Source organism: Patella vulgata, chromosome 7 (genome assembly GCF_932274485.2).
Source record: "Patella vulgata chromosome 7, xgPatVulg1.2, whole genome shotgun sequence".
NCBI lineage: Eukaryota > Metazoa > Mollusca > Gastropoda > Patellidae > Patella > Patella vulgata.
This window is the reverse complement of record NC_065885.2, coordinates 20599464-20624145: the sequence shown is the minus strand read 5'-3', so window position 1 is coordinate 20624145 and position 24682 is coordinate 20599464. Positions and strand designations below refer to the sequence as shown.

Below are 24682 nucleotides of genomic sequence, written 5' to 3'. Positions count from 1 at the left end.
TATTGCTCATAATCACACAGATTACCATTATAACGACACACAGTCAAAACCAACGAGACACACAGTCTAACACCCATTTAGTTGAAATATATTTACGAACGATTCATGAATGATATGATCAATGAATATGTGTGGTTCTCCCAAAATCCATTATTAGAGTGACAATATAAATTCATATCTCCCACCACGTATACTACAGTTTCACTCACAACCAATCAAATCACGACAACAAAACAGGCAGTTCACATGCATTTAATGCAATCATATCTGCAACCAGACATGTGGATTACTCAACCTTGGCAAATAATAACTATCATACATCTTACAAATAACAATAAAATCAACTGTTTATAATCAAACTTTATTACCACAATCTGAAAACATGTTCACCAGTTGTCATAAACTGTAATAAACAACAATAACATATATACTATATTTATTAATGTACAAATACTTGTGACCTTGAAACATTCAGCAATACCAGCGTGAATATATATATGTATTATTCAGTACATCCACGACAAACCACATTGTAACCTATCATTATCTAATAAAGATATTGTCATACGAGACAGTCATATATTGCTTCTGCTCATGTCAACCTGCCTTCAACAATCCGTTGTTAACACTGTAGAAACTACATTTATCACCCAATCTGCATCAAACAGATGTGTTAGACAATGAACCCAATCCAATTTCAACCATGTCTGTTAATCGTATATATTCTAAAGAATAGCCTCATCTATCTATACTAATATTTGTGAAGTTTGTCTGTCTGTTTGTCTGTCTGTTCGGGGTTGGCGGCTACACTAGGTCTGCCCCGAGTCTGAAATTTGGGATATAGGGGTAGCTCGGACCGGGGAGTAACAACATAGGCCAGGTGGCGTTAGTCTACCACTTCCGGTTTCGGGGTTATGACCCCCGAGCGAAGCCGGGCATTCTTCTAGTAATTTCATAAAGTCTGCGTTGTCATCTTTCTTATTGTGTGGTTTGGTGGTGACACTAAGTTCACGCTACTAATAAACCCGGTACGAATAGATATAAGAAAAGAGTCCACATGTAAATCACCTTATAATGGTCGTCTAGTCTTTGTTAAATAGATTTTAAAACAGATAAGTTGAGGAAAGATCTAATAAAGAGGTATTGAATTTGTATTTTACTGTATTTTACCAAATATTGCAATACTCAATAAATGCTACTGCACCTACGCGATTTTTTAATTTTTTTTTTTTTTTAAAAAAAAGCTTTTAAGTTTAAGGTTTTGAAAATTGGGATTTTAACCACTCCATTATTTATGTTAGTTGTGGGTGTTTCTCACTTGTCCACATAAGTTGACACCTAACTCCAATTAGTCAAGAAATGAAATAAAATGAAATAGTCAAGAATAGTCCAACTCAATAAATCGTATATGAGGTTATAGAAGGACCTTTTCTACCATTCACATTTCACATGAGCATGCCTCAACTTCAAGCCAAACATACATACAAAACTACCGTGTCAGGCATCCATAGTTAAAGGGGCATTGTGGGAGATTAGATAAAGAGTTGACAGTTCTCGCCAGTTAAAAAAAATAGATAACGTAAATAGAATATGCTAAAAAAAAATTCAGTCACATTGTTCCACTATGAACCGAGATATTAGTTTTTGTAGTTTAGGCTAGCCTCGATCATCATTACTAAATTCAGTACGACAAAAAACACAATTTCAATTATCCAGTTTTACATTTAATTATTTTTTAAAAAATGTATTCCAATCCACTAAATATCGCAGGCTAGCGAAAGCATCGAGGGTTCATTATGGTCTGGATAAGTTAATTAATGGCTAATTGATAATTTAGATAACATTCAGGCCTAAAGAAAGACCTGCAATAGGCAGATTTAGATCTTGCAGGCCCGTAACTGGGGCCGGGGGGGGGGGCGCTGGGGCGGCGACCCCCCCCCCCTCTGCAAAACGTTTTCCCCTCCCCCCCCATGTGAAAAAATTGTCGACCATAAAAAAATAGGTCAATATTACAGCACACCTGAGAAAACTTCACGACACCCCCACCCCCTCCCGTTGCTCTGAGCTAAGGTTGTTACGGCCCTGAGCTCTAGGTTAATCATGCATTCGATTAGTCTTGTTTTGTTATGGTATAGGCCTATGGAGCGTGGTCATTAGTCTGGATGGTACAGAACAGTAGGATGTAAAACCCCACTTAATTTTATTTCATAAAATGAATAAATAAAATAGATTGAAAGAAAGGGAAAGGAAAGGAAAGGAGTGGAAAGGGGAAAAATGTGTCATGAATAAGGTAGTAAGATTTCCTCGCTTGTTTTTACGAAATACTACAGCTTGTAAACCAATACATCACAGTTCATTCACGCCCCACTTATTCTCATGGTCTATTTAACACAGTTATTGTTACATGCTCACTTACCTGTTATGTGCAGATAAAGACATTGTATTGAAGAAATAACATTTTTCTGACTTGGCCTTGCTTGAACTATGACAAAAGAAACTCAATGTAACTAAATTCAGATAATATATTACGAGGACGAAGGAATAATAAAATCATGATAGATTTGCATAAAGAATACCCACACATAATATACTGAGCGCCATGGAAAACGCACCACTTTTTTTCCCAAATATTTTATTACTGGGTGGTTTTGTATGTATAATATTATGCAATACTATGAACTATTGTTTTACACAATGCTCCCAAACGTAAAAAATATCGGCCCGCGTGCAAAAACAAATTGCACGAGATGCACATGAAAAACTCAATATTCACGTGCAGCATTGTGTGTGAGCCCTTTAAAAGCATGTTTTCAATTTAATGTGCAGTACATGAACTGTGAAACGTCAATCTGTCGTAATTTGTTGTTGGACGTGTGAAGGAATCGAGCTAGAGATGCCGAGACTTACTGAAAATCAACGGAATGAAGCCATGGGAATGTCCAGGGCTGGCATGTCTACACGTGCTATTGTCAGACACTTCAATTGTCATCAGTCCACTATTGTAAGGTTGGTGGAACGTGTTCGAGTTACTGGATCAACACGTGACCGTCAACGTCCTGGTCCACAACGCGTTACAACCCAGGCTCAAGACCGCTACATCCGGGTCACTCATCTGCGTGACAAATTCCGCCCAGCGACTCGAACAGGTGCAGCAATCGTCGGAAGACAAGGACCAGTAAGTGCCAACACCGTAAGACGTCGTCTAAGAGAAGTAGGACTCCGTGCACGACGACCTTATGTTGGAGCTATCCTCAGGGATCATCACCGTCAGCGGTGTTTGATATGGGCTCAAGGACATCAGACATAGAGAAGAGTAGACTGGCAAAGTGTGCTCTTCAGTGATGAGAGTCGCTTTCATCTTTATCACGCTGATGGCCGTCAACGTGTGTGGAGACGTCTTGGGGAACGTCTTGCAGAATGCTGCGTCTTCGAAACGAATCGATGGGGTGGGGGAAGTGTAATGGTGTGGGGAGGCTTCACATTTCATCACCGGACCGCCCTACACATGTGCAGGGGTCGCGTTAATGCTGTAGCCTACCGTGATGATGTCTTGCAACCAATTGCTGTTCCGATGTTTCGAGCGCACCCACAACTTCAGCACTTCCAACAGGATAATGCACGTCCGCATACCGCCCGTTTTAGTATGGACTACCTGGCTGCTAACAACATCAATGTCTTGGACTGGCCAGCCATGTCTCCGGACATGGCACCGATAGAACATGTCTGGGATGAGATTGGACGCCGTCTTTCTTTCAAACATTGGTAAATTCCATGCGAAGTCGCTGCACAGCGTGCGTAAGAGCCCGTGGAGGACACACGCGCTACTGACATCTGTGTCGTACTTTTGGTTTTGACCCCTCTGACTTTGTACCGTTGATTTACAGGATCATTTTGTTATACGAAAAACTAAGTGATGCGTTTTTCGTGGCGCTCAGTACAGACATTCTTGCCTCCTGTAGGAGGCGGAAGGGGGGGGGGCGTTCCGCGGAAGCATCCAGTCATACAGTGAATATTATTTTTTTGAAATTTTAAAATATCGCTCTTAACTTTGTTGTTCAGGTCCTACAAGCTGGTGTGGATGTGGATCTGTGTGTTAATAGGCAAGACTAGAGTAGAGAACTTGTTACATGTAACTGCATTATTGAAATGTTGTCGTATATTGCCGTCACCTCCATCCGCCTGGCAGTCCGTCGTCCACAAATTCTTGTGAACATTTTACAGACTACATTTGTTATCTGATCTTTTTAACATTTATATACATTGTTTACATTGGTGAGACGAAAAAGCCTATTTAATTACAACAATTTGATTACTTAAATAGTTAAAGCCCTTGTTTCACTTTGTAGAATCTTGTGAACACTCTAACGACAAATTTACTATCCGATCTGTATTAAATTTATTTGAATTATTTGGACTAGTAAATCGAAGAATCCTATTGAATTTCACCAATTTCCTTTAGTAACTTATAGCCCTTGTTTCATTGTGTTAAATCTTTTAAATGCTCTAACAACTAACGTTGTCGTCAGATCTGTATTAAATGTGCATGTTTTAAATTAGTAACACAAAGAAGCCTATTCAATTTCAACAATTTCCGTAAGTAGTTTCTAGAGTTATTGCCCTTATTTCATTTTTTACGAACCCCGTAAAGGTTCCAAGAACAAAACAGATCATCCGATCGGTATGCAATACATTTGCATTACTTAAATTAATAAAGCAAAGAGGGCCATTGAATTTCGGAAACCGTAGTTCGTCAGTTCATAGCAATTCTCTCTCTGTCTCTTTTCTCGCCTTTTGCGTGCCCATTTGTGTTGATTTTTTTGGTCTAAAATGGACGAAGAGGGTTGAAATTAACATTTTCTGCCAGGTTTTGGTAAATATTTATCATTTAGAGGCGGAAGGATAACAGAATCATCGGGTTGGTTACGGTGATACGTACGGCGAATAGTTACATGGTTTTAGTATGCTTCTTCAAGTTTCTGTACCTCCAAATTTTGGTGGTCAACTACATACAAATTTTGGTACAAAGACAAGCCCATTTGTTTCCCCGTCTTTGGTGAAAATCATTCAGCCCAATGGAAATTCAGGAAAACGTTGGAGCCGGACAAAGAGGCCAGAATTAACATTGAAGTCAATAGGGAAATTAATGGTGGTCTGCCTCCTAATAACTTCTAGAGTTGTGGCACTTGTTTCACTTTGTTGGACCCTGTGAAAGCTCTAACAACAAAATTTATCATCCGATACATATGAAATTTATATGCATTATTCAGATTAATAACTAACGACAAAAAGTTATCTTCTCACAAACTTAGGTTAAAACTTCTAAAGTTATAGCACTTGTTTCACTTTGTTAAACCGTTTGAACGCCCTATTGAAAGAAAAATCAATCGATCTGTATGTAATTGATATCAGCGTCTTTTAAATGTTCAGATTTCCTACAAAAGAATGAATATGCGACAACCCTGGCATCCTATATTTGAGTATGGAATGCTGTGCCTTTAATAACCCCAAATTAAAGAACTAGTATCAAATTCCGCAAAATAAAATAACACCATTTGCTAAAAACGAAATGCGCAAAGAAACATGCATTCTCTCCATTTCCTTTCGGGGAAGAAAAGTGAGTATTATTCTATTGAAATTTCCTTTATATTTCATCGTTTCAGATTTGTAGACCAACTATTGGTATTCAAGACCCAGTTGTAACAAACAAGACACATTCTTTATATTAAACACTGTGCCTTAGTTAAAACCTCCATTATGCATTTAGATGAATTAATGATTGACATAGGTGACTTTGGTTGGTACCAAATCGTCATCGTGGCCTGTTTCCTGTCAACGAAGATTCCAGTAGCTTTTACAATGTTGGAGATGGCGTTTACTGGCTTTATTCCAGATTGGTGGTGTGATTCTATGCCAACATCGGATCTTGTAAACAACGGCAACAACCATACCACCTACTTAGTTGCCAATGGCAACATTAGTAGTCATAGTATTAGTTTAAACCAATGCTATGGCACCGGCAACGCAACAGTTTGTAAACGAGCGTTTGATATGAGCAAACGGACCATCGTGAATGAGGTAAACGTACATTTGATTCTTTTTTATGGGCATCACATCTACTTCATGGACAGGTTGACGGGCACTACCATCCAGCAATATTTGGAGAAACACATGGGGTTAGGAAGGTAACCCATGTCCATTTTACATAAAAACCTGAGATTTAATCTGCTAGATAACAAACCTTACGATTTACAGTTCAAACATTAGATTCACTCCCGCACGCACGCTCTCACACTTTAGAGTGAACCAACTAAATCAGTTTGGTACATAGGTCATTATGCTGTGCCCCTATCATTTCTACTGAACTTGTGAACAGGGGACTCTAACAGTTAGGTATTGTTTTTGTCAATTACATGTCAACCAGGGGCTAAGTAAGATGGACACAATGACGACATTTTCGTCGTGGTTTAGAGTTGTTGCGCCGCCTTTAGTTTTTGCGCCCCTCGCAAATGGCTAAATATCACGCGGTTTTAATGCATTTTTCAACATTATAATCATAATCATAATGCTCAACCAGTGTCAAACATATACCGTGGGTCAGATATGCTACCAATCAACTCTAGCATGTTCCACACAGTCAAGTATTACCCCGGGGCACTGGAAGGGACTGTCACCTTTTTAGGGGTGCCCGGACGGGATCTTGTTCCTGATGCAAAATTATGGGTGACCACGCCCTTGAGAGAACCCTCCCCCACCCTTCACACACATATACATATTGTTTTGGGGGGCCTGGGTGGGATCTTGACCCTCATGCAAAATTATGGGTCTGATGCCAACCTTGTATTTTGTTTGTATTACAGTGGGACCTAGTCTGCGAAAACAGATGGATAAGCTTTACAATTACATCCGTTCAGATGTCAGGGGCGTTAGTTGGAGCTACTATTGTCAGTTACACCGGAGATAGATTTGGTAGACGCAGAACACTCTATGTCGTACAGTTGCTCCATCTCATCTTCCTTGGTATTTGTGCAGCATCGCATTCTTGGCATTTGTTCACAGCTATGAGATTTGGTATCGGATTGTCAGCTGGTGCCACGATTGTTGTAAGTTTTCCGGCTTCGATTGAGTTCGTGGGAAAGAAATGGCGGGCACTGCTTGGTGCATATCCAGTCTGGGCTGGAGCGGCACCATTTCTTCCATTAATCACATGGCTGTTTCCAAATTGGCGCCATTTTGAAATCATCGTCTGCATCATCAGTTTTCCTATTTGTTTAGGTTTCTTGTAAGTTGCTTTATTTATATTTGATTATCACTGAATTAAAATCTTTGATAGAACTTTGTCTAGGCCTATATATAGAGCTTAGACATAATAGACTACGTTCTATAATGAATTTGATGTTTGTGTCGTCTTATTAAAAGCTTCTATGTGCATTAAGCTCAAAGAATTCTCAGTTATAACGCAACATTTGACATTGCAAAGTAAGGTTAAGTCTCAGTAGGCCTACTTTGTTTTATTTATATCAGTATAAAAGATCCTTGACAAGCGGTAAAAAAACGACGTGTCTGTCTATAAGAAGTAACCTCAGTAAAGATTGTATCTTATATAAATGGACATAGATTTAACTTTACTTGATTTATATGGTTTTAAGTCCCAATAGCACAAACACAAAAGGCTACGAGACAGCAACTTGAAATGACAAAGCATGAAACTATTTAGATTAAATACAAGGATGTCACATGATATGTAAAACTATCTATACGTTTTATACGCTCGCATGGAAGTATAGTCGTATATTGCCGTCGCCCCCGTCTGTGCGTCCGTCCGTCCGTCCATACGTACGTACGTCCGTCGTCAATAATTCCTTGTGAACACTCTACTGACTACATTTATCATCTGATTGTTTTGAAATTGATATGTGTTGTTTACGTCAGTGAGTTGAAGAAGCCTATTTAATTTCATAATTTCCGTTAATTTCTTATGAAATCATGGTCCTTGTTTCACTTTGTTGAAAGTTATATGCAACATTTAAATTAGTGAAACGAAGACGTCTATTGAATTTCAGCCTAGAGTTATGAGCCTGCTTTCACTTTATTGAACCTTGTGTACGCTCTAAGAACAAAAGTTATCATCCGATCTGTATGAAATTTATATGCATTGTTTAAATCAATAAACGAAAAAGCCTGTCGAATTTCAGCGATTTCTAAAAATTACTTCCAGAGTTAAGGCCCTTGTTTCAGTTTTTAGAAACCTGTGAACCCTCAAACGACGAAAATTATAATCTGATCTGTATGAAATTGTCTTGTAAATGCCCCCAATTATCTACAAAAGAATAAATATGCGACAACCCTTGTCGACCAGCTCGGACGATTTAGCTGCTGTGGGCGTATTTTCGTTGCCTGGCAACCTATCTTTACATTTTTGTTGATGTTTACATCACTATACTTCTATTCATTATAATATGATGTCAGAATTCAAAGATGGCTGCGATGACGTCATGCTTTGTTCGTGGTTCATACAGTACTCTCCTACTTGTCACTGAAAGATTATTTTATCACTTTCGAAATATTAATAACAATTCTGTGAATTATTTCTCCAAGTTAGGTAACTAGCACAGCATTTTCTTTATTTGGTTTACTGAGATTTTAAAGTGTTTTTTATTATTTATTTTATAAAGTATTGTACCAGAAAGTATCAGATGGTTAACTGTAAAAGGGAAGTTAAAGGAAGCAGTGGCAGTAGCATGTAAAATCGCCAGAAAAAACAAAAAGCCAGAACCTAATACTGACATACTGGAATTGGTAGCAGAAGACGAAAGACAGATCAACAAAACGTATTCAAGTTATACTCATTTGGATTTATTTCGTGACAAACGAATGGCACTGATAACTTTACGTGTCTGGTACTCCTGGTAAGTAATACATAGAAGGAAGACAATCCACCGCCCATTCCTCTTGCAAAGTTAACATAGCTCTCCACTTTGACTTGGGTCAAAATAAAACTTGATTGTATTTTATGTATATAACTGTTAGGTCCATAGATTGTTCAACAATCAACCGTTTTGAGCCAAAAATGAAACTAACTAAGAAATATTTTTTTTATTTTTCGAGCTGAAATCATAGCCAATGAAGAGGCTGCATTCTTGAATTAAGTTTCTATAACTAAGGCCGCATTATCTCTATCTGTATTAAGATTAGCTAAATATTAAATTATGTTTATGCACACGTTAAAGATATATTCCGTTGATAATCAGGAACAAAATTAAGGCCAAAACCATTCAACAAGTATAATGGTTTAAACTAAAGGCAATAGTGTTAAATCCTCACAAAATGACTGACTGACCAATAAATAATATATATCTTAAATCTGTCCATTGTCGGTCTTTCTTTTTGCCTCAAATGTTATATAAATTATTAATTAGACATTTATTCACATCACAGCCCATAATCAGCTCTCTAGATGGTCGTGGTTTTAAAGGATTGATACACAAACGCCATTTGATAATTTAATTAAAAAACTGATAATCAAGAGGTGTGTTCCCACTTAGCCGGCAGACTGTTAATCCTTTGATTGATCTTAAAACTATAGTCTGTTTAAAAGTAGTCACTCAAGAACTGTTCACTAGTGTTCAGCGTTAATGAGCTCTTAATCCCTCTTAATAAAATTTATTAACCAACTAATTAATGACATTTTGAACACAGTTCATGCCGGCGTTATGATTTCAAACATGAATTCAATTCACTATATTAATATAAATAGATGGTCGATCTGTGTCGAAATTATATTTATTTTAAAATGGCAAACGTTCAGGTTAATATTCGCTTTATCTCCAATAATATATAATGCTATTTAATAAAAGTTAAATGTGTAAATTGTAATGCATTTTTATATGTGTAAATCATTTAATGTTATTGAATAAATATTAAATTTGTTAAAATCAATATATTTTTATATGTGTAAGCTATTTAATGTTATTTAATAAAAGTTAAATTTGTTAAAATCAATACAGTTTTAGTCTTAAAAAAGATATGGACTATAGTATAACACCATTGTTCTAGGATTAACTCTGGATTAGCGGCAAAATTTGACATCAAAGCCTGCCGGCTAAGTGGGAACACCCCAATCAAGACTGTGGTTATTATCGTAACAATGGAAATAGAGACTACGCTATTCTTATCAAAACTGATAAATTTGCCCAGAATAAAGTAATTTGACTGAAATTATCAATACTTTCCCTTTTCTATTAAACTATTGTAGCGTGAACTGCCAGTTCTTTATCCAAATCTTACATAATGTATCATTAAGGAATATATCTTTAATTGACATGATTTATTATGAAGTTGCAATTTTTTATTTTAAACCTTAGCGTTAATATGGAATCAGAAGATATTCTGTATATTATGTATATTGAAGATATCTTTACTAACGTAGACTCAGTCAACCAGTTTCTCTTTGATTAGCAAACAATGGATGTGATTTTGACAACTTGTACTCAGAAATATATATATATATTATACCCAATATTGAAAGCATGTCTATGTCCGCAGTGAGTACAACCTTTATTGAAAATGTCCAATGGACCAGTCTATTCGTGCATTTCATTGAATCTGAAGAAGTCGATATATCCTGATTGTTTGGATCCTGTTTGTGCATAGGTGCACATGGGTTTACTTTTAAGGTTTAAAGAGACACCCTGTACGGATAATATACGTTTACTTGAGAAAATGAAGCAAGAGATAGCCAAATAGACATTTGTTTGGTACATAATTTCTTAATTTGAAAATATTTGACTTCATTTTGTCATACCGTAACACCTTTATCTGGAACACTTTCTGATTCCTATATACCAGGTGCTCAAACATTTGTGAAAACTTTAAACATTTACCAGTGATGCCCCTTTACATTGGTTCTTGTGGTGTAAAACACTGCTCATTGGTGTTCCTTACAGTTTGTAATTCTGGTGAAATCTTTTTCGATTTGGGGATCACGGTTGCTAAGTGAGTAAGACGCTGACTCGCTAGCCTGGAGGTCGAGTGTTCGATCCCTGCATTGGCCGAGAAAGTTCATCCAGATTTCCGGTGTGGTTCCCCCTGGTCAGTGAAGCAGGACGGAAGGCCTGAGAAGGACAGTTGTCTTGTCTTTCGGATGGGACGAAAAACCGAGGTCCCGTGTACACATTGGCGTGCATGTTAAAGACCCCTTGGCAGTTGGAATTCGATATAAGAGTAGGTCGTAGTGCCGCTGCCCGGACAAAATTTCCCTCATAGCACACTGTATGGCGTATGCCCGTCTTGTTTAGCCCAGTTCATTTCATTTCATTTTTTCGATTAGAACTCCATATATTTGGCCGAATACTGGCCCTTGTGGTTATGATCCTGACTGTCAGCTCGTGATATGTATAGTATCATTGCCCGGTAATGCTACAGTTGCTTGTGGTGCTTTAGTAACCATGCTCACTTACGATCCTTATGCCACCCGTTCATGTGGTATAGTAACATCTCCCATCTATGGTAGGTCTACTTACAATTTGTTCGCCAGTGCTCATTGCGTTTGGTTCTTGTAATAATGATTCGCATTAACTGGTATGCTTTCCTTTTGCTATTAAGCAACGTTTTGCACTTGCTGATGGACTTTGTCCACTAGTTGCCATTAAAACCACGTTATTTGTTTTAAGTTCTTGATAAGTAACAATAATACAAATAATACATTGATTTTTCGCCAGACATGATCAGTCCTCCGTGTTTTATCGATTAAAGTTATCACAGTATTTTTAATTATCGCTGATATAAACACACTTTCAACTTGTATGCCTTAATAGTGCCATAAACTGGTGGTTTTAATTGCGTGCCTTAATAGTACCATATACATGGTGTTTTTTTTACTTTTCCACGAGTTTGCCCTAGATACTTATACACCACTGGTCTACATTTTGGGAAGTACAGTGTACAATTAAAAATTGTTATTTCTATGCCTGTTTGAAAACGAAATAATATTAGTCTGTAGCACTGCTTTCCAGACCAAATTTCAAAAATAGCCCACTTTGCGGCCACGTTGGAACAGAAGCGTAAAATATTTCATTTCGTTTCGTTTCGTTTCGTTTCATTTTATATAATTTTATTTCATGTCCGGAAAGACATCGCCCTATGATAAATCTAACCATTACTTAAACGTTTTTAAATAAAATAAGTTTTATTGTTTGTCTTACAGATCCCAACACGGTGTCTCTTTAATTCCGACCTATTTATAGTGAAATGTTTGATATGTAAATTGTATCTTATATTTGAAATCAAAAGGTTTACCTCCGCTGTTTGTTATTGGTGCCTTATCCTTGGAGTACAAAATATGTCAGGGAATTTTTATCTCAACTTCTTTCTAGTATCTATCGTGGAGATTCCAGCATCCTTACTGGTTCTACTCTTTGTTAACAGGTAAGACACTTTCCTTTTACTGACTCGTTTGTAAAAGCAGGTTTTCATATAGTTCGACGAGTGTTTACCGCTACATATGACCAAATCTTCCAAATGTGTTATGCTCTATGATAGCTACATTTACAGCTGTTGGCTAACAACAGTCCAGAATATAAGACTTTTGTTTTGTAGGTGGGGGGGGGGGGCTTTCTACTGGATCCGGGGCACCACTGCACAAAACTCACAAAAAATGAAAAAAATCTGTATCTTAAAGCTTATAACTATATGGAAACTTGTATTTACAATATTTGTGTTGTTACCATGATCTGACCGATCAGATTCAGGCGTGGCCCATTAGTTTTGTTAGGTGAGCATCGCCTTGCTATTTTCAAGACATAACAATAAAAGAGCAGCCCATATCGGTTAGTAATAAACTATAACCAACGACAGTGGCAGGTTGGTTAACATTTGAATGGAAGCACAAAATCATCATCCCGACAGAATCGTAGATAGCATCTGGCTAGAACCACAAAAAACGTCATCTGTACTGGAACTCCAGGGATGATCCCCTAGATAGCAGCAGAACCTTGATACAACCCTAGACCGGATTCAGTCCAGCTTATACCCAACTAATATCCCAAATAGCTCCAATATCAGCTAGATCCCCAGATAGAACCCCAAAGGCGGCTAGCCTGCCACCCAACTGAAAATCACAATAGTATCTTCCGTAATAGTTAATCAGTAGCTAGAATCGAAATAGTATCACCCAAGCAAGCGCTAGCATAGAAATGCTAGATATCATCATCTGTACAGGTTTAGAGAACAGAAAATAGCACCATCTGTACAGGCTGATAGAACAGCAGAGAGTACCATCCAGACAGATTGACAGCGGATAGCATCATCCAGACAGACTGACAGAACAGTAGGTAGCGTCATCCAGACAGGCTTCCAAAACAGTTGATGTTAGTGTCCAGACAGGCTAACAGAAAAGTAGATGTCAGCAATCATAGATAACATCATTTAGATGGTCTGACATTCAGCTTAAGCAGCAGACAGCATCCGCTTGATACTAACACTCAAAATCCAAAATACCCCCCCCCCCCCCGATTGACAGTCTTGTCGAATTCCAGATAGAACTCTAGAGATATAGGAGGGGTATATTATTACTTTTTTTTACGAGTAATTAATTGGTGTCAGACAGGGAGTTGACATGGTGTTTATTTTTAGTTATCTAGTAATGTGATTACAACCCACTGCATAAGAAGAGTAAATACAACATAGTAACAGAGCACAGTCTTTATGGGATACAATCACTAGTTTTATTCTAAAAGCACAATGTTTCGACAAGTAACCCCCTTTCGTTATCAAGCACATAGTAGACCTAGAAGCCTGATGAAAAGATGTAACCATCAGGATATTTCATATCGTTCTGTCCGTCGATTTGTACATTTTCAATTTTCACCCAATTCGCTTTCCTCCAAATTTGGTAGCTGTATTGGGTGTAGGTTGTGGGGTGGGGTGGGGTGGTTAACTTTAATGAGAAAATCTGAACAATGGACCTGTGTTTGGTAAGTATGTTTCATGTGTCCTGATTTAAATTATTAAAATGTAGTTGGCTTTATACCGACGTGTTGAGCTTGACCTGTATTTGCCTTTTCACCTATATATTGCTTCATGCTTTTTATCCAAATTATTTAAATCTGTCACTTTGATATTGCTTATTTATATTTGTGACCTTAGGCCAATTTTATCTAAATATGACCACTCAAATGGATTCAAAACAAATTTAGCAGAAATGCTGTTTAGATTTCAATTTGTTCAGTCCAACTTTGATTTCGGCCAACTTTTATGGGGAAATTTAGATATATTTCTATTTGGTATGAATGTAGGGTTGCAGTTCCAATGAATAAAATAAAGTTGCCCCAAACTTAGCAATGTCAAATGTCTCATGGATAGAAATTATTAATGTATTGAGAGCCTTTGCTAATCAAACCCACCACACTGATCGCCATTTACGCCTGTCAGGGCTCTTGGTTTACTCACATTAATATTGTAATTATTTGAAACAAAATTAGATAATTATGTTTTCTATCTACTGTTTTAACTAAAAGAACAGGACCTGGTTGAGATAAAAACACGGAAATGTCTGCTTGCTGTATTTATGATTATTAGGGTTGAGTTTATCTCACCTTAGAATCAATCAAAATAGATGATAAATGCCACAGCTGCCACCAGTTGCAGTAAAATACACATTGACTAGCGTTAACGTCCTCTTTCATTAAACAGACATTATGCAAGAGCTAAATCTGTCTATTGCAGGTCTTTTTTTAGGCCTGAAATATTCTATAAATTATTAATTAGACATTAATTAACATACCTAGATCACAATCAACTCTCGATGCCATCAGATGCAGGTGATATTTAGTAGATTTAAATACGTTTTGTGGTTGATGTGGTTATCTTAAAAACCCTACACTGTTCAATCAAGTGATTTCACTTGAACTAAAATATGTTTCAGTTTGTATCTAACGTGACAGCAAAGGTCTCTAACTCATCTACAGTGATTTAATTCTCAAATACTCGGGGGGGGGGGGGGGGGGTATTTATTAAAGATGTAGAAAAATAGCTGGGTGTTCTTGCTATAATGGTTCAACCATAGATAATGAAAAATGAACATATTGAAATTTCATTCGAATTACTTTAATCTGAACGAAGTTAGGACTGTTGGGAGATATACCGTAGATTGTTTATTGTCGCAGCAACGGCCCCTGACAATCGAGGTTAAGTCTCGATTATCAATTTTATTGTTATTTTTTTTATCTGACGGGTGTTTTATTCCATATAAATCTCAGCCACCCTATGCTCTTGTGGGTTGATTATAGGCTTGACATGTCAATAAATGTCTAAAATAGTTTATATAACATTTGAAGCCAAAATACAGATCTGAAATAGACAGATTTAGCTCTTACATAATATATCTATAACCCGTTCCTTGGCTACCTCCTAGTTAGAGTGAAAGCGATATCTTTAACAATGTAATGTTTTCATTAAATATATATAATACCTGGATCTTGTTTACTTGAACTTTGAGTACCGGTATATGTTTTATGGGATAATTTAATAATATCAACCAAGAGGTGCAATGATGGAGAATTTCCATCAATAATACAAATTTTACCAAATTGACCTCATTTATTCAAAGTTACAATTTCATATTTTCTAAGAAAGTCAAAACATTTTTATTTCTATGTCTTTTGCTCAATAGGTTGTCAACTCACTATTATACGATCATAGGTGTCATTCTCACACTTAAAACTCATTTACACCGGAAATAATAACACAATTACCTCCCTTGTTTTCTATTCTCCACCATGGAGTAGCTAACTTCAAACGTTTGAATTTGAAGATGAAAATGATATTTTTGCCAATTTCTCAACTGGCAATAGTGAATTATAGGATTAATAGGATTATTCTTTAACAAGGTAGGACTGTTTATAGATACCATCTATTTTAAGGCTTTATTTTAATAAATTTTAAAAATATAACTTAAAAATATGAAATTGTAGCTTTAAGACCTGGGCCCTTATTCACGAAAACTTAAACTAAGATAAAATCAAAATTTTAAGAAATACTGCAACTTCATTGGATATATGCAAATTGATTTTACTGGTCAGCCAATCGAATTGCAGTATTTCTTACAATTTCGATTTTATCTTAGTTTAAGTTTTCGTGAATAAGGGCCCCGCACTTTTTAAGGGTTGTTTTAGATGTAATTATTTACAAGTTTAATCTTTAATTGATTTATTTGGATTTTTTTTTTCAATTAGAAAACGGTTTGGAAGAAGATGGTCAACAGCCATGGCTAATATGGGTGTAGCTTTAGGGGCCCTTGGGGCTATTATAGCGTCATTGACTGGTAGGTAGATAAATCTACAATTTCTGCTATACTTTTACATTTGATTCTGTCAGTGTCCTCTGCCAGCGTTATTTGCAGCCTTTGAAAAATATCTTCGCAAGCCAGGAGTAGTTTTTTTTTAAACCACGCCCTTTTGGTGCTCAAAAAGTGTGGTAAACCCTTTTTGGGGATTGTGGGCGCTGACGCAATCGAATGTTCCCCACCCCTACCTATACCGTGGTATCAGTTGCTTTTAATGCGAAGCGTAAGGAATACCTGTTTAAAAAGTGGGGGTTGGGTGTTAGGTTGTTGATCCTGTTATTAGCATGGAGAATGTACTCTTTTTGGAACACCTGATTCCACTTCTCATTTTATTTATCTATTTGAACGGTGCACAGAACTAACAATTAATGATGTACTTTTGTATGTAATATGGGTCACCATTCTCATTTAAGTTGAAAATATGCCAAGTAATAAAAATATTGTTTAAATTATACAAAACAATTTATTATGACAATGTAAGATGTAATTTAGTTCAACATTCTACATATTTTATTTAAAATTAAAATCCTAGCTGACATATATTTGTAAATATAGAAGTACTTAAACCTTGAAACATGAAGTCGAGTGTATCCAGTCTGCAGCGTGATAATATATAGCATATGTAGTATGTCTATAACCGGGGAGGGATAACGCTTTATCCAAAACAAATTGCAAAAGCAGCCAATGCAGTTTGGGTTAATTATGTCAGACAACATTATATTCAAATTCGGCCGAATTCAGCCAAGGCGAAATAACATAATCAATATAGCTCACGAAGTTTCGAAGAACGATATCTCGTAACCAGTGTGTTTTAGTGGTGGGATAATTCGTCAAATAAAAAATAGTTATAGGGGCGAAATGTGCCGGAAAAACGAATTTAAAGAAAAAAAACAACAAAAATGTATTTTTTACATGGACGGCTATATGGCTGCCAAATTTGTTAATAAAAAAGGCCTTTTCCCCATATAACCAGCGAGAATCTTGTAAGAGGTGACTTTGTGCGTCTTTTATATGGTTTTCGATGTCTCTGAAATTAAAGATAATTTCAAAAATCCATCATGGCAGCCAAAACAGAATCCAAAAAAGACCGATTTTAAGTTAATCGTCCTTTATTCCTGTTTGATGTGAATTGTAAAAAGAATTTCAAGAATCTACGACAGTAGAAATTCCAAATTGCCGCCAAAATGAAAACCAAAATGGCGGAATTTTAATTAATCGTAATAAAATGGTATTTTCTACAAATAACCAGCGAAGATATCGTAAGATATGACCTTTACTGTCTCTTTATATATGGTTTTTGATATCTCTGAATTTAAAGATAAACTTCTAAATCCAACATGGCAGCAATTCAAAATGGACTCAAAAATGGCGGATTTTAAGTTCATCATCATTTTGTCCTAATGGATATGACTTGTAGCCTGACATTTATGTGGTTGTCTATGTCGCTAGGTTCAATTCTGATCTCAAAAGTCAATTTCGAGAATCCATGACGGTAGAAATTTAAAATGAAATCCAAAATGGCGAAATTTTATTTAATCGTCATTTGTTTCGGTTGGATATGGCTTGTAATACGTCTTATGTAAGGGTTTTGAGGTTGCTGAGTGTTGAACTTTCTGGTCTTGGAGTTCAAACTCATACTTGTACAGTTCTAAACAAAGTTATGGACACGAGAGCCCAAGTATCACAGAATAAAGATTGTTGAGGTTTTATTTCATTTCTTTTCCTTCTTTAGCCCCACCAGAACATAAAGCTTATTATGTCAGTATCTGTGCGATGATATCAAAGTTTTGCACGACATGCGGTTGGTCATGTATGTCCCCATTTACTGCTGAATTATACCCCACAGTAATAAGGTTAGTAGACTCGATTATTTCCATAAACTGAAGAAACCTGGTTAATATACTGTATAACTAAAAGGTAAGTAGACTCGGTTATCAAAGTTGGTATCAATTTATGTTAAATACCGTGCCAGCACTAACATGTAAAGATAGCTACAATATATCTCTTTTGGTTTTACAATTAATTTATTTAATTAAAAGAATGTAATTTGCATACCTTCGTGTCGAAATTTTGGCACAGAATTATGGTTATATAGGATACATTTTTGACTATAATATTGAATCGTTTTATTATTAAATAATGGCAAACCACTGTTGTTTTTGCCTACATTGTTATGGTTTATTAGTTTTATCACGTAAGAGATTAGCTTATTTTCTTTTTGACAGAAACGATTGTGAAATGAAATGAAATGAAATGGGGTTTAACGTCCTACTGTTTTGCTCCTAAACTGGGCTAATATCTTATATCAAATTCCAACTGCTAAGGAATCTTTTACGGGACCTCGGTTTTTCGTTCCATCCGAATGACTAGACAGCTGTCCCTGTCAGACCCTCCTTCCTGCACCACTGACAAGGGGAAATCACGCCGGAAAATCTGGATGAACTTTCTCGGCTAATGCAGGGATCGAACACCCGACCTCCAGGATAGAGAGCCAGCGTCCTACTCACTTAGCCACGTGATCCCTCAGAAACGGCTGTAGTGAAATAAAATATAAGATCTAGCGACTCCTGGTTCATGAAAGGGAGATAAACCAATTTACTTTAGTTTTATGGGCTCAGGTTTTTTTTATGTTGAACAAGAATGATGATAACAAGTATTAGGGGATTTTATTTTATTGACATAATGCTTTGGGATATGTAAATTAGTGTAGCCATGACACATTACTTTCAAACTCATATATTACTCCTGCTTTAAAGGGCATTAAATAAAGTGCCAATAGTTTCAAGCGTCTGGACGAAGGGTAAACTTCATTACGTTACTTTACCATCAATCCGATTAAAACACAGATCCTATTTCGTTTCGCTTTTATAGTTCAAAATTTCGTTTTACTTGTCTTTACTACACTAGGATCTGGAGGAGTTGTTAATAATGACGTGTTCTGAATTGTGTGTGGAATTAGCCAATAAAACCGTCTGTTACGGCGAGCTTTAGTCGTGTTTTGATGGAACGGTGGGTAATCCACTAGTAACATCAATGCTGATTGGTTAATCAAATGTCTAACGTTATATGGTCAAAAGCCGATGGTATGACCTCTGACGCGACCCATCGCTTCAACCGGTCAGATCTTCATGTAGTGTAGGCAATCGAAAGTATAAAAAAAACGGAACGAAATATAGATCCGTATCTTAATCAGATTGTTTTACCATTAACTACTAAAGCCTTGTACTATTCCAGATCAGTAGACTGTAATAGAAGTGATTTTTTTTAAATATTCATTACTCTACCAAGTGACTGCAATGGAAGCTAACTAAACAGACTCTGGTATATTTAGCGCTCCGGTAACACCCCCCCCCCCCCTTACTCTAATATGTATATTAGTCTATTTATGATAATGTTGTTTTATTGTAGAAATCTTGGTTATGGATGTGCTGGAACTATTTCAAGGATCGGAGGAGTTTTCGCGTCACAAGTCATATCATTGGTGAGTAAACAATGGTAAGGTTGGTTTGGGTATGGGAAGGCAGCGTGTGTGTGTGTGTGGGGGGGGGGGGGGCATGTTTGCAACTCAATATTACCACCAAATTATGTGGAATTTTACACCAACATCATCAATGAAAAAATTGATATGGTAATTCCAGGGTTAGGGTTGCATAACTATTGCTCAGTAAAAATGTCTGACTGGCAAATTTTTGAAAAGGAAATGCTGGTTTGCTATCGTCTAAAAAGGAGGATGGGGGTGGTAAGGTCCACTCAGCAAAATCTAATTAGGTGTTCTGGACTAAATTACAAACAATTGTCTTCGGTTACATAACAATCATCTATAGTACTTTGGATCTGAACCCTATAATCAAACGTCAGGCTTGACCAACAATTTGCTACTAATGGTCGGTAACATTGTAGACTGACAGGCAGACTAACAGGCAGAACATGAGCAATGTTTTTTTTTTTGTAATATTCATAAAGGGATATAGACCAGGGCAGTTAAACTAAAAAAAAAATAGTAAAAAAAAACTATTTGACACATATATATGTCTTTCGAACTATTAAAACAGTAATTCTTGTAATATAACAAATTTTTTAACATTGTAAATTGTTTCATTATCTTTTATTCATACGTTCAGATTGGTATAATAATTAAATATCGACCCTTACTTATTATAACGCCGTCTTCATTTCATTTTATTATAACAACATAATTAGCTTCCACTCATGCTTTTCCGGTCTTTGTGAAGGTCTGTTACAGAATTTGAAAAGCGTGTTTAGGATATGAGAAGTTTACTTTTCAAACACTTTTTGTCTGAAGCGAAACACTGCGAATCCAAATTTCAGATTTGATATAAATTTTGTCTAAGCTCCAATTATTGTACTCTGCCTTTCTGAGAAAACGAGTTTGTCGCCTTTTTGGGACAGAATAACTCTGCTTCTAATTGTGATAGTTAAACCTGCTGGATATGTTCTTTAAGTGATTGTCAAGTCTACATTCGATGGGAAATATTTTCTACTCAGGATATCAGAGACGCGCAATCTTATTTATCTATGCTTTGGGAAACGATAACTGTGATTCTAATTGAGTGAGTGTGATGAAACTTGGTGAATAGTAGAATTTGTTACCAAGATATAATTTTTGTGGGGCAAATTCATTTCTATGGAGTACCATTTGAAACACATCATATTTTCCAATCAATCATTCGGCTGGACCTTTCCACATTCAATAGTGGACTATTAGTGTACAATCTAAGATTAAACAATGTGTTGAGTGTGAATAAATATTGAATAAAATTTATAACAAATTTTTTTACAGTAAAAATTAATAAAAGTGTTCAATCTTTAATTGTCAGTGCATCTTATATGCTTCCTGGCACAAAGTTTCAAGGGATGATTTAAGAAGCAATACAAATGATAACAATGTGTAGTCCTATTCATTATAAAAAAATTGCTGAAAACCAAAAGCAGTTTCAAGGAAATTGTGATGCAGTATTTACAATATTCCATACAGACCCGAAACATTTAATCCAAATGATGTTTATGATGGTACTCCATACAAAAAGTCTAAAAGTAGTCCCTTGAAAAAAAAAGTGGAGGATATTTGAAAAATAAAAGTTTAATTATATGGACGTGGTGTGCTAAAACAAAGATAGTTTTCAAAATTTGATGTCTTGACGGTTGTAGTGTATATATTCAGGTATCTCTATGAGACTTTGTGATTTCCCATGTTGAGTTGTTTACCCTGTAGCTGCGCAGTGCTGAATGGTATTTTTCCAAAGTCATTATTTTTTTTTTCATCCATTGTTTTATTGTTCAATATCATCTCAAGCACGTCTAGACACCAAAATAAAGGCACTAACATAAAGGTGTTGTGAACGATTTTTTGAGCCCCCCCCCCACCATTTCAGGTGTTATGACAATTTTTGTCACTTTACCTTGCCCTTAATGATGTGTAATCGTTTTATTTTCGAATTAAGGCGAGCGACACCAGCTCAACCCAGCCTTACTCTTTCCGCTTGTGTGTGTGTTATATGTAATATTGATCTTACTTTTACTGTTAGTGTGTGTTATATTGACGTGTATTAAATTTGAAATCCAATCAATAATTGATCTGGATGTAACATCTGTTTGAAATTTACAGCTATACTTTTTCATATGTCTACCAGGGCAATCTACACTATTCCCCTCTATTTTCAGAGCCAGATCTCACTGATCCCCTCACAGTTAGTAGACCTCTATACTTGAACCTGAAATACTTTTGGACAGACTATATGTATATACATGTATTAATACATCTTTTCGGTTTTATTATAGGCTGTTAAAGGTGGTTATGTGCCGTATGTTATAATCTGTATATTAATGGCGATAGACACGTGTTCCGTTCTAACGTTACCGGAAACTCGTGGCGAGGCGCTCGAAGATACCCTTAATACAGAGAAAAAATTTAACCTCCCGTTGTCAGAGTATAAAGATGTATTACAACCCGTGAAGGAGCCCGAAAAACAAAATGTCTAAAATTATATATTTTATATATACTTGAATTATTTTAATCATTTTTACCATTAATATATTCAACATTATTTTTTTACTGTTATCTTTCTATTAGACTTGTTCTAACTATTTTAATATAAATATTTATATGATTTTATACTCTAGTAGTTATATCACCATATCCCTCAACCATCTCATTAAAGATGCATTATGCGAGGGCTAAATTTGTCTTATATAAATTATTATTTGGACACATATTTTTACATGAACAGCCCATAATCAAATGACTGGGTCACCGGATGGCTTATATATTGCGTGGGCCAGATAATGCTCGCCATATCTGCCCTAAACGCTAGTATGGCTGGCAAATGCATGGCGTCACTCACGAAGACTGCTAACAATATAGTTCTACGTCGCTTTCTAGTCTTATTAAAATCTTATTTGGATTAAAAGTATTAAAAAGTAATACAAATACAAATTGAATTGCATCCGCTATCTGAAACCCGACAAAATAGCCATTCATAACTTCACTCATAATAAAATAATTTGACTGAATTTTTAAATGCATCCATTTTTAATTATCTTATTTTTGAACTATTTTAGCAAGAGCGGTTAGCTCTTTTTCTAAATCGGGCATATTGTATCTTTAACCATTGCTTCACTTTCTATAGCAACGTGGTGTTTCTGGAAGTAAAGTACTACATGTATAGGATATTATAACACAACACAGTTCTATGGATAACAATCACTATATTATATACACACGGCGTTTCGACAAGAATTCACTGGTCGTTATCAAGCATACAAATTACAAATCAGGAAAAAAGTGTGACAGTGTGATATATAGGTACATTAAACAATAATAAGAGAAACCATACGTTAACAATCATGAAACTCTATCCATAGAACTGTGTTGTGTTATATTATTTTCAATCGCTACATGCCATTCAAAGATTATACTATAGGGTATTGTTATCAGTTAATGTTGGCATGTTTTTAGTCTCAGCAATGACGTAATCCAACTGAAATAGCTCAATTCGTACCCAGGGTTACCAATTAAAGCACAGACTGTATGTTATAAGAGATTTACAATAAGTGTTTTATAACATTAACTCAATATTCTCATCACTTGATTAATCTGTTGACTTCTGTCCCGAAATGACCTAGTTTCTGTCGAGTAGACAGTCAATTGATGTTCATAGCTATGCGATCAAAGCTGTGTTTCAAAGTGGGGTTGGCAAAATAGGCTAGTTTTACGACGTGTAAAATGACCGATGGGTCACGATCAATTGTGGTCAATTATTAAGACAAACGGTCCATGCCGACATACATTAGCCGAGGTGAAACCCATGGAAATAAGCATGTTTCAAATATATAAATAGTGTCAATGCAGGTGGGTAAATTAATAAATGGGAGATCCTAGAATTATTCACACACACGAACACTTACAATGAAATGAGTTTTAATGTCCTACGGTTCAACACCAACTGGGCTACTCTTATTTCCAGCCTTGCACTACTATAAAGGGTAAACCACGCTGGAAAACCTGGTACTTTTCTTGACCAACACAGACCAGTGCCTTATCCAATGAGCCACTGAGGATTCCACAAACACTAAGTCCAAATTATTCCTCTATTGATCACTGATTGTGCCTACTATATATTGTACAGTTACTATTTTGCAGTTTCAGGCGTTCATTATTCATACAGTATGTCAAATGTTTATATTCCTAGTTCTTACATGTTTGTAGTTCTAATGTATTTTCTAGTTTTGTTTTTGTGCTAGAATAAAATATAGAATCCAAGAAGTCACCCTTTGATTCTGTAAACTCCGACTATGTTATAAGTGTAGTTTATAAGGCGCTCGGTATGCTCTATGGAGATTAATGAATTAATGAATGTTGTAAAATTAGATCTGTGTATTTAGTTTTAACCTATTCATTTACTATAATTAGTAGAAGATGGTCACACTCATAATAACCCCCTAAGCTATCATGAAGACCTTGCAACACTGAGCGTTCTTGCCAGAATTAAACACTATTTCTACCAGTACCATGTATAGTATGTCGGATGATGCTACGCGATGTTCATTTCATCAGCCCACCCATATGTACTTTCAATGTTCAGGAATTTGAGCTGGGGAGGGTCCGGGGTGGGGATAACGTCAAGTTTGGTGTTAGGTCCGGACGATTACCGGAGAATTGGATAAAATCCGAAGCTCTCCGACAAGATTTCTGCTCCTTTAGATGCATATGTATAGAATTATGGTGGAGCGAGACCAAATCCGCAGCAATGCTTGGCATGTTTGTTTGTTTAACGTTATTTCTTTGACTGTTGGTGAAAAAACAAACTCTGCGCGAGACCCCCC

General features: G+C 36.2%; 1 protein-coding gene across 3 annotated transcripts in view; it reads left to right on the top strand.

Annotated features, from left to right (window-relative positions):
- Window positions 1-24149, top strand: part of LOC126828609 (solute carrier family 22 member 21) — a 44899-nt gene extending 20750 nt beyond the window's left edge. For 2 of the 3 annotated variants that reach the window (XM_050558485.1, XM_050558484.1), the window contains exons 2-9: window positions 5661-6075; window positions 6858-7279; window positions 8673-8906; window positions 12289-12423; window positions 16230-16318; window positions 18072-18192; window positions 19748-19820; window positions 22139-24149. In XM_050558485.1, coding sequence (XP_050414442.1) covers window positions 5755-6075; window positions 6858-7279; window positions 8673-8906; window positions 12289-12423; window positions 16230-16318; window positions 18072-18192; window positions 19748-19820; window positions 22139-22339 — 1596 coding nt within the window. In that variant the 5' untranslated portion in view covers window positions 5661-5754 and the 3' untranslated portion in view covers window positions 22340-24149. Of the gene's footprint in view, window positions 1-5660; window positions 6076-6857; window positions 7280-8672; window positions 8907-12288; window positions 12424-16229; window positions 16319-18071; window positions 18193-19747; window positions 19821-22138 lie in introns of those variants that run through there. The other variant, XM_050558486.2, reaches the window with a different exon arrangement.
- The last annotated feature ends 533 nt before the right edge of the window (window positions 24150-24682 follow it).